General features: G+C 28.4%; 2 protein-coding genes across 2 annotated transcripts in view; one reads left to right on the forward strand and one right to left on the reverse strand.

The window, feature by feature from the left end:
• LOC136085159 (uncharacterized) overlaps positions 1-15,347 on the forward strand; it is a 33,750-nt gene that overhangs the window by 9,043 nt on the left and 9,360 nt on the right. Inside the window, exon 2 of the mRNA XM_065806448.1 lies at positions 4,966-5,068. The gene's annotated coding sequence lies outside the window, so the exon portion shown is untranslated. The remainder of the gene's footprint in view (positions 1-4,965; positions 5,069-15,347) is intronic.
• Positions 14,682-15,137, reverse strand: LOC136085660 (deoxyuridine 5'-triphosphate nucleotidohydrolase-like). The gene has a single exon (XM_065806985.1). It carries the CDS (start codon positions 15,135-15,137, stop codon positions 14,682-14,684), a length of 456 nt encoding a protein of 151 aa, XP_065663057.1.

Below are 15,347 nucleotides of genomic sequence, written 5' to 3' on the forward strand. Positions count from 1 at the left end.
GTTCTTCTTTTTTTAATTCTGAAAATAAAAGCGAATCTGATGGAAACGTTTGCGGAAGAACAGACTTGGGATAAATGTACAAGTTTAAATTTTTTGGTAACGCTGTGTCTTGTTTTAACATGGATATAAATATTTCAACACTATCATCGTAAAGTGATATATCCAAGCAATTTTTTTAAGCGATTAATAAGGGTTTTAAACGTGCAAGATTAGAATTGTACAATGTACCCATTATTATCATCATTTCTAATAATGATTTTTGTTTCATGTTGGGTTCGACATCATAAAATTGATTTGAATTTTTGATCATTTCGTTTAAAAACATTTCATAATCTTGCACGTGTTGAAATACATTTTCTTTAAGCAGTACAACTTCGTCAGTTTCTCGAAACGGTAAAGAAGGAACGTCGGAAAAGAAAGTTTTAAATGTTAGATATAACATATTTTCTCCAATGGGCGTGTTACTAACAGCGTTTTCATTATAGTTGGATATCAAAAGTTCGTATATATTTTGATTTTGTAATAAATAATGATTTTTACGAATATATTCTTTTAAAATATCATATTCGTCGCCTCTAAACATTTCAGCGTATTTTACAAGCCACGTGTTGACCAAAGATTTTGATTTTGACAATATATTAAATGCTTTTTCGGCTGAATAACTTTGAGTGTTTATCGAATCAGATTCTAAAAAAGCTGACGTTAGTACAGTATAAGGTTCACTTTCTAATGAAGCTTTGTATGAAACTTCCAAAGTTAATTTTTTTTCGTTGCGAAATGGCAAGTTGTATTTTTGAATAAAATTCCAGTTTAGCAAAGGTAAGATGTTTAATTTGATAATAGTCGGCAACAAATCTCAATTTTCCAATAGTGTTTGGAGATGTTAACAAGTTTAAAAATTCGTTTGAATAAAACGAATATTGTTTAGGATCGTTTATTTTTCAAAAGTGGTATTTGTTATATTTTGTATAATGTTTGCCAACGATTTGTCTACGTCGACAACTTTCGATAAATATATAATGTAAATTTTTAAATTATTCAAAGTAGCTCTTTCTGTTCTAGGTTTGTACACTTTTAAAGTTATTTGATGAGATCCGTATTGATAATTTATTTGATTTTGACACATATCTATCAAGTGATCAATGATATTATACTTTTGGAGTTCTTGCTGTTTCAAATCTTGATTGTTTGCTATTAATGTAACAACTTCAGACTTTTTCGGTATTTCGTTTGCAAATAAAAATTTATCCAACAGTGTCAAGACGTAAATTTTTGAGCGAGTTTGTTTAATATTTTTGGTGAGAGCAGAGTGAGGAAGTCGGTTTAAACTGTTTTGAACCAAAGAGCGTTTTTGTTGTGACTCGATTGGGTTGTTGTTATCGGAAAAATTGGAAAATTTTTGCGAATTTCTCATCAACCGCAAAGTCTTGCTTATATTTTTTTGATCGACTTGCGAATTAAATTCGTTTTGTCTATTTTGGGATAATATTTGACTAAAAGCATAAGGATCGTGTCCAACGTTTATATAGAGTTTCCATTTTTCTTGATCTGCAAGTATTCCGCTCGCTACGTCACCATTAAGTAAATTTTCCACAGGTAAAATTTTATTCATATTTTGCTGAAATTGAATTTCGCCATGGAGCCTATTTTCTAAATCTATATTGTCGGCATAATAATAAGATTGAGGCAAATCGTAAAAATTCAATGTCAAAGAAATATTTGTATCATTTTCGCCTTGCGGTTCACTTGTTGCGTTTTCCGATGTGTTATTTTCTTGATGTTCTTCTAAAGCTCTATTTTTTTTATAAATGTCGGTATGAAAAGCGTTTTGAGATAAAATTTTACAGAGAGTAAGTAAAGGAGACGAAAAATCATAAGGTTTATATCTACTCATAATGTAAAAAATATAAATTATCTTTAGTATAATAAAGTTCTTTATTGTAATCCGAATCAAATTGTTGTCTTATCAAATCGATAACAGTTTTTGTAGGTTGTATGGTATCAAATAATATTAATTTATTAGAGTAATAATTTATTATTTCGTGAAAACGTTTGAAATGAGTAGAGTTGAAATAATCTTTTAATACGTTATAATTATCAGAAACAAAATCAGATATCGCTTGATTTCTTTCCTTCATTTTTTCTTTTTTCACAACCAATTTCCCGTTTTCGTTAAATTTTGGGTACGGATATAACTACTCATTCACAAAAAGTTTAGTTTCAAGACAGACGTTATCTTGAAAAGCGTTTTTGATTTGTAATCTTTCATTGTCAGATAATAACTCACACTTGAGCATTTTTACGGCGTTAAATCGAGTTAAAATTTCTTTTATCCATATTTTCATTTCGTTTTCATCAATATATTTTCGACTTGTCATTTTTGGAATAAAAATTTTACCGCGTACAGCTAATTTTTTTCGCATGTCTTGTCGTTTTGTTGTTTTTTTCTTTTTTATGACGTTACATTGTTCGTAATCGCTTTGTAATAGTTTGAAAAATTCATCGCTGTCCCATTCAATTGTCTGAATTTCATTCTGATTCAGAAGAATCTCGTTCTGATTCTGAAGATTCTCGTTCTGAAGATTCGTCTGAAGAGTCGTAAATTCCATAACGTTTTCTTCTTTTAATTTCTTTTAAAATATACGCTACTTTCTCGCTTTCACTCCATTTCCTTCTTTTTATCGGTTGTTCGACATTTATATTTTTTTTCACTTCTTCGTCTGGTTTTTGCACTTCTTCGCGAGGTTTTTCAATTTCTTCTTTGTTTTCTCCACCTTGAAAATATTTTGATAAGATTTTAAATAATAATAATTTTTAAAATTTGGAGTTTTTGCATACGTAAACGATTGAAAACTTATAATTTTTTTATTGACACTCATTCCATTATAGTCAAAATCTAATTGACCCTGAATATCGACCGGAATAAATACTTTTTGTTCTTTACTGTTAGTAATATTAGTTCTCAATCTTGCATAAGAGCAATTTTTTTTAAATAAAGCCAAATGACCGAGAGGTTTGGATGTTTCTTTATTTAATAAATCACTTATTGCATGATTCATTTTTCCACACGATGGAAAATCGTTTTTAAATATTTTTTAAATTTCGTTGTTATTATCAAAGGTGATGATGCATTTATAATGCGATAATAAATTATTCCAAGACGAACTTTGTTTAAAAGGAACCGAATGAAAAATTGTTATCGTTCCAACACCGTGATGTGATCCGCTCGTGCACGCGCTTACATATTGTTGACTCTTTAAACAAAAAGTGCTAATGTCGTCAAAAAATAATATTGTTTTTATTAAACGGTAGGCACTATTTTGAATTCCAAATTTGTCTTTGGAAAAACCGATAACGCGTTGAACAATTTCGTCCAACTTTTCAGGACCGTCGACTGTTAAAATATCATAGGCTTGTAAATTATTTTTCGGGGAATTTATAATGTTTTGCCATATTTTGTGCTGTGCTTCGCTCGGTTCTCTCATTTGAATTAGAAATACCATTTGTGCATCAGGATATTTTCCTAAGTGAATTAAATCGCGAGCCATGGTCGATTTTCCGCTATTAGTCGGTCCAGTTATCATTGTATTTTCAGGATAGACATCTTTGCATGGTTTAAAAATGTTAAACTTTGGAGCTTCATTTGGACAATTTAGCTCTTTAAATTTTCCTCTAATTTGAAAACTGTCAAAACCTTTTTCTTTCAAAATTTCTGTTAACGATTTCGAACCTTGATTTAGAGTGTCTGATATTTTAGTTTCTGTCTCCTTGTCCATTTTTTTGTTAAACAAAAAAAAACTTTTTTTTTTTTTTGAATCATTTTTATTTCAAGTCAATTTATAATATAGTACAAAAAAAGTTAATAGTATCGAGTTAAAATTGAATTTTTTAAATCGTTTCTTCCCATGGCAACCAAAGCTGACATGATCATATCTATATTGCTGTGTTTTCGCATATATCTTTGGAGCATGTCGTAAGCTTTGTCTGTTACTCGATTATGATCATTGTCAATCATTTCAATTTTGTGTTTGCTTACATTTAAGTATCTGGCACATCTTTTCCATTCGCCCGCTATACCTCGTGAAATGTCTGTTAACATTCGTTGCATTTTTGCTCGTACTGTTAAGCAGTAAAATGCTGTCGAGTTCATAATATTATTTATTTTTTCTAAAAAAAAAGGTTGAAAAAAAAAATCAAGTATTTATATTCAAACAATATTTATTTTTAAACATTTTGTTTTTTAACAAAACTCAAAAGAATACTGTAAACACTAAGAATAATTTCCAAATAAAAGTTTTTTTTGTTCTCCAATTTAATATCGTCGTTAACGTCTTTTTTTCTAAAACTGGCATTCACCATTATTTCCAATCCGATTCTTATTTGTTCGACAGTGCTCGCAATTATACGAATAACGTTGTTTTTGCTGTCAAAGATATCACTTTCTTGACTTACAATACCATCGTTGACAAGATGTAGTGCAAGTAAACTATTACCAAGAGCATTATTGAGATGTGACAATTCTCTTTTTAAAGGTTGTATTTGCTGTTCAAATTTTATTCATTTTGCACTATAGTTTGAAATTAAAACAACAGTTTTTGATGTCGACACACGCATTTGTGCATGTGTTTCACATAATCTATTTTTATTTGCAATTTTCTCGTGAATACTTTTCCAAAAGGTAACAAAAGTCAATAATTTTGAGTCTTACAATACATTTTCTAATATTTGTTTTAAAATTTTATAATTTGTTTCTCTTTTTGCGAGATCTCTATTAATTTGCAGATTTGAAATGTTTGCCAATTTTTCAGTAATTTCACAGAGAGCGCATCTATTTTTAATAATAACAAAAAAATTTTAAATGTTCAATTTTAAATTATATAATATTGGAATTAAAATGTTTTTATTAAATGTTGTCATTGTACTATAACGCTCGGTTTGTTTAATTATATTTTTTTCAATGTTTAGCAAATGTTGAATATGTTCATCACTACAAAATTTTTCAATGTCGGGTAAAACTTTGAGATTTGCATCAACAATTGGATAGAGGGTATGACAGTCTCGAATTTCGGTAAGTATACCATCATCAAAAACGTAATTTTTTTGAGTAAATTTTTTTAGAAAACCAATGGTGTGCTGATTTATACTAATGTTTTTAAAATTGACAGATATTCTATTTTGTTGAATAGGTTGAATTTCGTTATCAAGTTGATCTGGCAAATTTCTAAAATATTTTTCTACTCGATATGTATTGTACGCGTTTATATAATTAGATAGCACTAATTTATAATTTGGCACTCCTTTTGCACGGTTTTTATGCTTATTTTCCATATTTTCGTTAACAGAATGAACACTGTAGCATTTTGGCCCTAAAGCAAATGTTTGAACTATAAACTGTGGTGGCGGAATTTCGTTTTGAAAATGATCGCTTTCTTTTGCATATTCTATCGAATAATAGGGGTGGTCTTTTGGATAATTTGAATAGTCCATCCATTTTTGTCCAATTTTCGAGTTGTTTAACCATTCTTCGACTTTGAAAAAAAGTTTTTTCTTCTTCGTCTTTTTTTTGAGTAATAAAAAAGCAGCCAGAGTCTGTATCTGTTATAACTTAATGTTTTTCTGCTCCGTGTTTCCGCAAAGCTTCTCCAAGATCCCAGCTAAAACGACCGACATTGAGTTTGGCAAAAGATAAAATTTGTGAAGCGACAATTCTTAATGATTTGTTTTTCATGTTGCATTTATCTGACGATTTTATAATTAGAGATGATTTTATCGAATCATCGTCAGATTTTAATAGATAATAAAATAAATCTCCCATTTCTCCGTTGTTATTTAACATCAAGATGCTTTTTGTGTTGTAATTTGTGCTTGAAATGATTAACAAATCTCTAAAATAATTGTCATAAGTAAAATCTTCAGTTTCGTATTGGTCAATTAAAATTTTTAAAAAAAAATCCAATTTATAAAGATTTGGTTCTATATTGTTAAAATTTTCTTCATTATATCATAAATTTTGAATATGAAGATGCAGCAAACTTTTAATAGCTTGATCTGAAAATCCTTTAACTAATAAAACTTTTCTTATTTCATGTATATTATTTATTAAATCTTGTAAAACTTTTTCTTCGTGAACTAAAAAATCGACATTTAATTTGGTTATTGTTTGTTTTGACAAAGTACCATAGTGGCCATTTGTCATTAATTTTGAAATGGCGTCTTTGACTTTATCATTATTTTTAACAGCTTCTTTTCTTTGTTCTATATTTTGCCTTACCATGTCTCGAGCAAGAGGATATCTCCATAGAGGTAAAACTTTATAAATTTCTAAAATTTTGCAACCGCAAGATTTTGTTAACCAAATTAAGGTGTCTAAAAATTCGCATGTTTCATGCGGACCTAATTTCATTAATAATTTAAGAGTTTTGTCTTTTTCGATGCCGTAACGCCCGTTTGCTTTCAAGTAACGTTTTGCCATTATTTCTGTCGGAGAATAATTTTCCAACGGAATACAATCTTTTTCAACCATGGGAGAAAAACCTCCTACTTTTTCTTGATATGCAGGGTCCATCGCAATTTTGCAATGTACCAACGCGCCAGTAGAAAAACCGTTCGGGTTTTTACGATAATATTTTTTTATCACATTGCCTAGTGTACGACACTCATAATCGAGCGAATACTTCATCTGAAAAGGTAAAGATTTTAATTGAGCTCCTCCATATTGTCCGTTTTCGTCCATAAATAATAAACAACCTCTTATGTTATTATTTAAATTCAATTCTTTTATTTTCGAATCAAAATAATCAGTGTCTAAAGCGTATCGTTGTGCTCCGTTGTTAGACATTCCTCCTCGAACACTATTTTCAATCATTTGTTGATGTTGAGCCGTTGGAGGGTATTGTATTTGAATTAAACTCTTTGTAGAGTTTAATTTACTTGTAAAACTAAACATGCTTAGATGAGGCAATATACGAAAATTGGTATTTTTAAAAGTTCTTTCATTAAAATCAATCATAACAGAAGCAAGCGCGACAGTATCCAAAACTGTATATATTTGCAATAACGATTTTAAATTTTTTATTTCTAAAAAACTCCATAATTTTGAAACTGTCGTGTATGAATCTTTAATTTTTTTTCATTTCCTCTTCCAAATTTTTAGATTTCATTAGATCGTTTTGGGCAAAAAGTTCTATTGGAGGCACACTTTTGTATTCAATGTTTAACAGTTCGCCATTAATTTGTGAATAGGGAAACAGAGTTTTTTTTATAAAGCAATTTGTAAATTCATCATCGGAAATTAAATTTTGAATTTGTGGATAAAACGGTTCTAAATAACGTGTCATTGTATTAATAATTTCACGCTGAGCTTTTTTTAAAATCATACTACTAGCTTGATCTAACGAACAATTGAGCAATCTTAACGTATCGACAAATTTTATATGTTTTCCTATACATATTATATTCAGTTTGCTTGTGTTTTTTGCAATAACAAATACGTTTTCCATGTTGCTATATTTTAATAATGCGTCAAAAGATTCTGTTTCAGAATCAGTGCAATGATTATATAAAGGAATGTTGAGTATTTTTTTTAACCCTTCCATAATCATTATCCGGTTATCAAAGGAAGCGTTATGGGCAAAAATGGGACAAGCTAAATAATTATCAGTTCTGCCCAAGTTCTTGTTACAAAAATTATGCGCGAGTCCGTACGTTTCACCAGTAAAATGATCATGATCAATAACAGCATAGTCTTCAAAAGTAGAAAGTAACAAATTACAACAAGCAAATAGTTTTTCTCGCGACTCTTTTATTCGAACTTAGTTATCAAATACAATTTCGGTTTCATACTTGTTTTCAATATCGACCATGCATTGAAACCACAATTGTGAATATGAAAAATTTAGTTTTGAAATAAAATATGAAAATGTGACAGGATCAATTTTGTTATTCTGTAAATATATCGATGGGACAGAAAATTCAGACACACATTTTTGAAAGAGATTGTTTAAAAAATAAGGTTGATTATGAATAATATCAACTTCGTCACCTTCAAACCATATTTTTATTTTTTCTTCATCCATTATGAGCGTACATAAAAGTTTAAGATGAGATATAATATCATAAGCTGTTATTCGGACCGACTGACTTAATAATCCGTTTTTTACTCTGTAAGAACGAAAACAAGTCCACCATTTGCAACATATATAAAAACATAAAGATATTTGATAGAGATCAGTTTTAATTTTTTTCGTCAGGGTTCGATATCAAGTAATTTTGAACTTTTTTAGGAGTCATAAACAATTCTAACTTGGATATTTTTTTAAATATAAAATTGACAACTCGAATACGGTGGTCAGAATAAATTTTAATATTGTTATGGTTTTGCATTTCAAATTCTTGAAGAGTCAGCGGTTTGTTATATATATCTTTATATGATATTTTATCTATCGGGAGTCGACATATACTGCACAACTGATTTTCTTTTTCCCATATTAAATTTCTATCTTCCTTTGAAATATTTAAAAATTCAAAGCGAGGTTTCAAAATTTGATATGAAAATCTCACCAAAGTATCTGTTAAAATAATAATATCAAAGACTCGCAACTCTAATTTTAACTGTTCTATATTTTCACAAGTATCTATTGAGTTATTTAATTTTTCCCACAAATTGTCTCTATGAGTCTTTTGTAAAATCGAGATGGCATTTTCAAAACAAAGTGGCAATTCGTTTAAAGGATTTTTTTGAAGACTGTCTATTGTGTTTTCGTAATAAAACACCCACTGTGTGATAATATTTCCAAAAATATCCAAGCCAAAACATTCTCTTGCTAAACTTTCATTTACACATTGAATAACAACACTGTGGCAATAATAACTTAATTCTGATAACGGCGTTATTGTATCTGAAGCAATGTTATTACTTTGTAAAATAGCCGTTTCACAATCATAAGTAATGAAAAACGGAAAACAGTTTCGACTTTCTCTAATAAATTGATCTTGTGGCTCGTAATAAGTCCTTTTGTCATTACAAATAAACTTGTCAGGAACGTAAAAACCTTTGCAAATTTTTTTATGCGAATTTTTTGCTGTAAATTTTTGTCCGCACTTCTTGCAGTGATAAATTCCTTCTTCATGGAAAACGGTATAATTTTCGTTAAGCATACTTAGTGCGTGAAAGTTATCTTGTTTTTGAACTATGCAAATTTTAATGGTGTTGTCAGCATTTTTTCTTTCGTTTGCTTTTTGACGTTCTATTTCTGAAAGAAAGTCTTTATAGGGATTTTGGTCTTCTCTTATTATATTTGCACTTTCGTAAATAATTTCAAGTAATAATTCCAATTTTTTTTTTGTATTGCGATTTTAATTGAGGATATAAAAGCCGAACTCTTTTTGTTTGTTTTCTCAAACTAAAAATTTTAAAATTTAATTTGTCAAAAGGAGGTTCCTAAAATATTTCGCAAAATTCTAAAAGATGTCCATATGTCATATTGTAACATTTATTTTTTAAAGATTGTAAGGCCGTAAAGAAGTGACCATCTTCGGTGTTTTCAAATAAAATTCGATATATTTCGTCTTCAGAACTAAAATCCGACAAGTTGTTTTTAAATAATTTAAGATTCCATTTTTTTAAGGTGTTGGTTTTCCATTTTCGAATTAACAAACCGATCATTAAAGCAGCATAAAAACAAAGACCTGAATCAAATAAACCGCTGTAATCTAAAAACATTTTTTTTTTTCTGATTATAATTTAAAACTGTCCACGTTGTCGGACGACGAATATTGCCGTCATGTGGACGATTCCATTCTCCTTCCCATTCGTCCAATGTTTTGTCTTTATTTTTTTCATGATATTTTTCTGAAATATGGACTTTTATTTTTTCATAATATTCAAGTCGTTTTTCTGAAATTTTGTTTTTATTTTTTTCATAATATTCAAGTCTAGCTTTTGCAATTTTGTCTTTATTTTTTTCATAATATTCAAGTCTAGCTTTTGCAATTTTGTCTTTATTTTTTCATAATATTCAGGCTGTTTTTTTGCAATTTTGTCTTTATTTTTTTATAATATTTATGGCATACATCTGCAATTTTGTTTTTTCAATACTTGCAAAACTTCTTTTCATCATTGTCTTCTTTATTTATTTTTCTTTTTCCAGATAAATCAAAATTTCTTAAGTTTGACATTGAAGTTTCGGTCAATCAACTTTTGATTTTAAAATTGCATAATCTGATGATGTGCCATTGACTGTCATTCTCTAAAATATTAAATACAGAACGGATATTGTTATCTTTAATATATTGTAAATTTACAAGTCCTGTTAACGGCTTAATGAAATAGACAGGAGAATTGTAACATCTTTTTATTATCTTGCACCAACCCTTATCGATAGTTTTGGCACATAATGTCACAATATTAAAAGCGATAAGAAAATTTTGAAATACTTCTAAAAAAGATTTGCATTTGTCAAGTTCAATTTCAAAACCGTGTTGGGTTTTTTCGTTGATATGAAAAACAATGTCATCAGGTGATTGAAGTTGATAATTCAATTCTTTTTCTTCAATGACATCTTCGTTTTTATAGTTGTCCATGATGTAATAAAAGTATTCGCTATAAATGTTTCCATTTTTTAAGGTTTCTTCATTTTTAGTTTCTTTGAAATTCATTGTTTATATCTAAAAAAAAAAAAAAATTATTTTACAAATTGTTGATAATAACCGTTAACAAGTTGATTAATCTTTATATTTTTAAAAATTTTTTCAAGTTGATCTTTATTTTTATGCAAAATATAAACATCGTTTATATTGCAAACTCTCGACAACGAAACGTAATAAAGAGTAGGGTTAAATGCGTTTTCATTAAAATCCAAAACTATTTTTTCATGGTGCTTCCTTGCGCTTTGTGTACGGTTAACGAAAAGGCTAATTGCAGCGGAATTCCAACACGAGAAGCGATGGTCGAATGGGCATTGTCTAAAATATCTTCATTCACCGCTTCAATTTTAATTTCACGATTGTTCATCAATATCCAAATTCCGAAATTTTCAATTTGAATGACTTTTCCAATTGCACCATTACACAAACCTTCTTCGACATTTATATTTTTAATCAGCATAACATTCGCATTGACTTTAACTGTGAGAACTTGAGGAATTCGAAATAACGCCGACGCTTTTGGATCTCTTATGACATCTTTGGAATAAAAAGTAAATTCTTTATGTTTAATATCTTTCATTTTCTTATGATTATAAAATTGAACAGATAATATTCTAAAAAACAAACGCGTATATTCGTCGTTGATTGAATCCTCGTCAATAAAATGCCTTTTTGTCAAATATTCTATCGATTCGGCAGACACTTGACCTAAACGTAACTCGTTGAGCGCATTGAAAAATTGCAAGTCATCTTTCTGTCTAAAACACGTTGTTAAATTGAGCACTTTTACTGTTTCCAAATGGAAGACTGAAAAGCATAATTTATGACAATGGGTTTTAATTGATAAAAATCACCGCACACAATGACTTGGATCCCTCCAAATAATTCGTCTTCACATTTTCTAATTTTACAACCTAATCGGTGCAATAAATCAAAAGTTTCAGCGTTTATCATTGATATTTCGTCAATAATAAGGACATCTGTTTGTAACCATCTTTTGTGTACTTCTGGATGCATGTACCGAATATAATAGTCATCACTTTTGGTGCCAGTTTCAATTCCAGCAAAAGAATGAATGGTACTCCCGTTTAATAAATAGGCGGCTATGCCTGTACTTTCTGTGACAGTCATTTGTTTATAAATTTGTTCACTTTTGGCAATCGCATCTATTAAATAACTTTTTCCACAGCCGGCTCCGCCTGTTATGAAAAAATTTTCTCCGTCATCTAGCTATTTAAAAGCTAATTTTTGTTCACTTGCTAGTTTCATTTTTTATTAAATAATTTCAACTTTTATTATTTAAAGAAGACAAATAAGCTGTCAAAAATATTATTTCTTCTGGATTAAGACTTTTTGTATAAGTTTCAAATTCTTCCTTTGTTTGACAATTGATTACATTTTCAATAATTATTTGTTTGTTAATCATCTAAAAAAAGTTAAAAATTATTTAAATAATTATAAACTAAATAACAATATACAAATGAACTTAATTGTTCGTTCCAATTGGCAATATTATCGTTCATCTTGGTTAAAAAATTACATTTTTCAAACATTTCCAAATTCTAAAACGTATAAAAATTGTCAAAGTTTTCATTAAAATAATTGCCAAAATTTTCTTTTATCGTTTGAAAAACAATCCTTCTTAAATTTTGCGGATATTCATTAAAATCAACAACGTGCATGAAAAAACTTTGCCACATGTCTTCATTGTCTTCACACAACAGCATGGAAACTCGAATTTTGTTTAATGTAGCTGGACAAAAACAATTTTGTTCGTATAAGAGTCGCAAAAAGTCGTTCAATTTTTCTTCCGACATGATATGGAGAAGACATTATTTTTATAACTAAATAAAATAATCAAAAAAGTTAATCGTCATACCATTCGATATTTTCAACATCTTTTATTATTTCATTTATTTCAGTCAACCATTTTTCTTTATTTTTATTATTGTTATAATAAAAATAAAAAGCATCAAAACTTTGACAATAATAAAACGGACAACGGTTTTTAAAGTATTGTAATAACATTAAAATTTCAACATTTGTCAAATTTAAACATTTCATTTCGAGCGTAAATAATTTAACCCAGTCGTCAAAATTTGAAAAAGAAACTTGATAAATGTTCGTGCTATAATTTTCTTGTAAACATTTCAAAGCCGCCTGTTGAATAAATTTTAAAGAACAAACTTTATTAAATTTCCAAATCATTTCAACAAAACTGTCCAACTGTTTTAAAGCAATCATTTTTCGACACTGTCAAAGACATAAACAAACAAACCAATCATGTCATATCAATATCTTTTATGAATTGGCGACCAACAGGTGTATTATTAAAATTGCACTTTGATGGAAAATTATTATTAGTATAGCCGTTTTCTATTAATTTTTCACAATCTTGAAATCCTTTTTCGTTTTCAAAACATATTCTTTCTTTTGTGTTTAGAGAACAATTGATAACTTTTATTTTTACTTGACTAAAAAAAATTTTTTTTTATAGATACATATATTAAAGATTAATATTATCGTTCATAATTTTACAATACATTAAATACAAATCATTTCTAACAAATTTTTCAAACTCGAGTTTACTATTTTCTTCAATCATTTTGCAATATTCTCGACATGAGTTTTTAAACTCGTCAATTTTCTCTTCTGGAATAATATTTTCTTTTAAAAAAGCAAACATTTTTTCGTAAGCATACAAAGAATAGTTTTGAAGTAAATCTTGATTTAATTTAATACTTTGATTATATTCCACAATAACATCATTTAGACTTGTTAAAATAATATTTATTAAAGATATTCCGTCGTGGTCAAAGTGCTTTTGCACTTCAGATTGAATATGGCCTTTTACACGGACATATAATTCTCTATTATCGCTTTCTTCTTCACCATTGCCTTTACACTCGAACAAACTGACAAACGATTCATACAGTTCAAAGTTTAACCAAGCAAGATTTCTCCAAGATTTAAATTTGTATACTAAATTATATTGTGACATTCTAAAAAAAATTAGAAAAAAGGTTTTATAATTGATCCAAATACAGATTTTATTATTTTTTTATGAACTAAAAGTTTTTCTTTGCGTGTTACATAATTAAAATCTTGCAAGATTTGTCCTTTAAAGTCGTATTGAAAACATAGTTCTAAATATTTTGAAATGGCAACATCCCTCTCTTTAATAAATTTATTTTCTTCATTTATTAAAATTTCCAGTTCCAAAATGGCTTTGTGACATTTTTTAATTATTTTGAAAATGCAATCCATGTACAATAAACTTAATAAATTTTTATCAATGCTCTCAATATCGTGTTTTAACTCCATTAAAATTTTTGTTATTGTACCAGAGCTCCATTTTGTTTCCCAATCGTCTTTGTCATATTTGAAAATTTTTCTAATTGTTTTGAAATGTTCATAATGTTTTGGATTTTCATCGAAAACGCGGTTCCATATATACAAACATTCACATTTATGTTTTGCCCATTCCACGTTTTTATTAAAACTGCATTCATTGCCAGAGTTGTTTCTACTGTTGCATTTCATTTTTTTTATATCCTAAAAAAAATTTATTCTTTATAAAATTGTAACAAACATTCGTTTATTTCGTCAGAAATTTGCATATTACAAGTCAATTCCTTTAAATTGTCACAAAGTTTTGTTTTATTTTCTTCTCGACTCTTGTTAAATATTGAAAACTGACGGTTAAAGTAATCAAATAACGCCTTTAAAACTTTGACTTTATTCTTCGATAACGCAAATTCAAAAAAAAACATAATCTTTATGCAGACGTTAATATTTTGAGAAGTACTTAAAATATCCAAAATTCCTTCATCATCGTCCCAACAAAAATACCAAAATAATATCGTGTTTGACATTCAGTTACTTTTTTTTATACCTGCCAACTTTTTTTAAAAAAATTTTTTATTTAAAAATTAAAAACAACTGTCAATTTCAAAAAAAAAAGTTAATAAATAAAAAAAATAAGCAATGCTTGAAAATTTTTTGTTCTAAAAATCAAAAAAAATTGTATATGATATTTATTGTCCAGTCGATCCAAATCCTCCAACTCTTTTATTTTCAATAACGGCTGATGCTACATGAAACAAAGATTGACAACCTTCAAATTCGACTTCAACCTTTTGAGCTCGAACAAATGGTACAAATGTGATTTGAGCAATAAAACTTTTTTTTTCGACTTTATAAGGTTCTTTACTGTTATTAAAAAGCATGACTTTTATCTCTCGAGTATAATCAGAATCAATGATGGCAGGCGAGTTGAATACCACTAATCCATATTTTAAAGCAAGACCTGATTTGGCAGTTATAAAACCTTGAATATGGTTATCCATTTTAAATATAGAAACTCCAGTCGAAACAAGTTTTTTTTCAAACAGTTCAAGAATAACTTCTTGTGTACTTCTCAAATCAAGACCGGCGCTACCTGAAGTAGCATAAAAAGAATGGTTTTCCAAATCTTCAATCAAAACTGACATCTAAAAAAAACATTATATATCTAAAGAATTACATTTAAAAAAAACATTTAAACTTTTAGCGCATACATACATTTCAAGCTCACTTGCACTCTGTTTTATTTTTTTAAACTAAACAGTTCCTTTTATACTCTTTTTTAAAGCGAAAAGTACACAAAAAAACGTCATCGAGTTCAAAGTTCAACAATCGTGCGTTGCTTATTGTTCAAAAAA

The sequence above is a fragment of the Hydra vulgaris genome, chromosome 09 (assembly GCF_038396675.1).
Source record: "Hydra vulgaris chromosome 09, alternate assembly HydraT2T_AEP".
Taxonomy (NCBI): Eukaryota; Metazoa; Cnidaria; class Hydrozoa; order Anthoathecata; family Hydridae; genus Hydra; species Hydra vulgaris.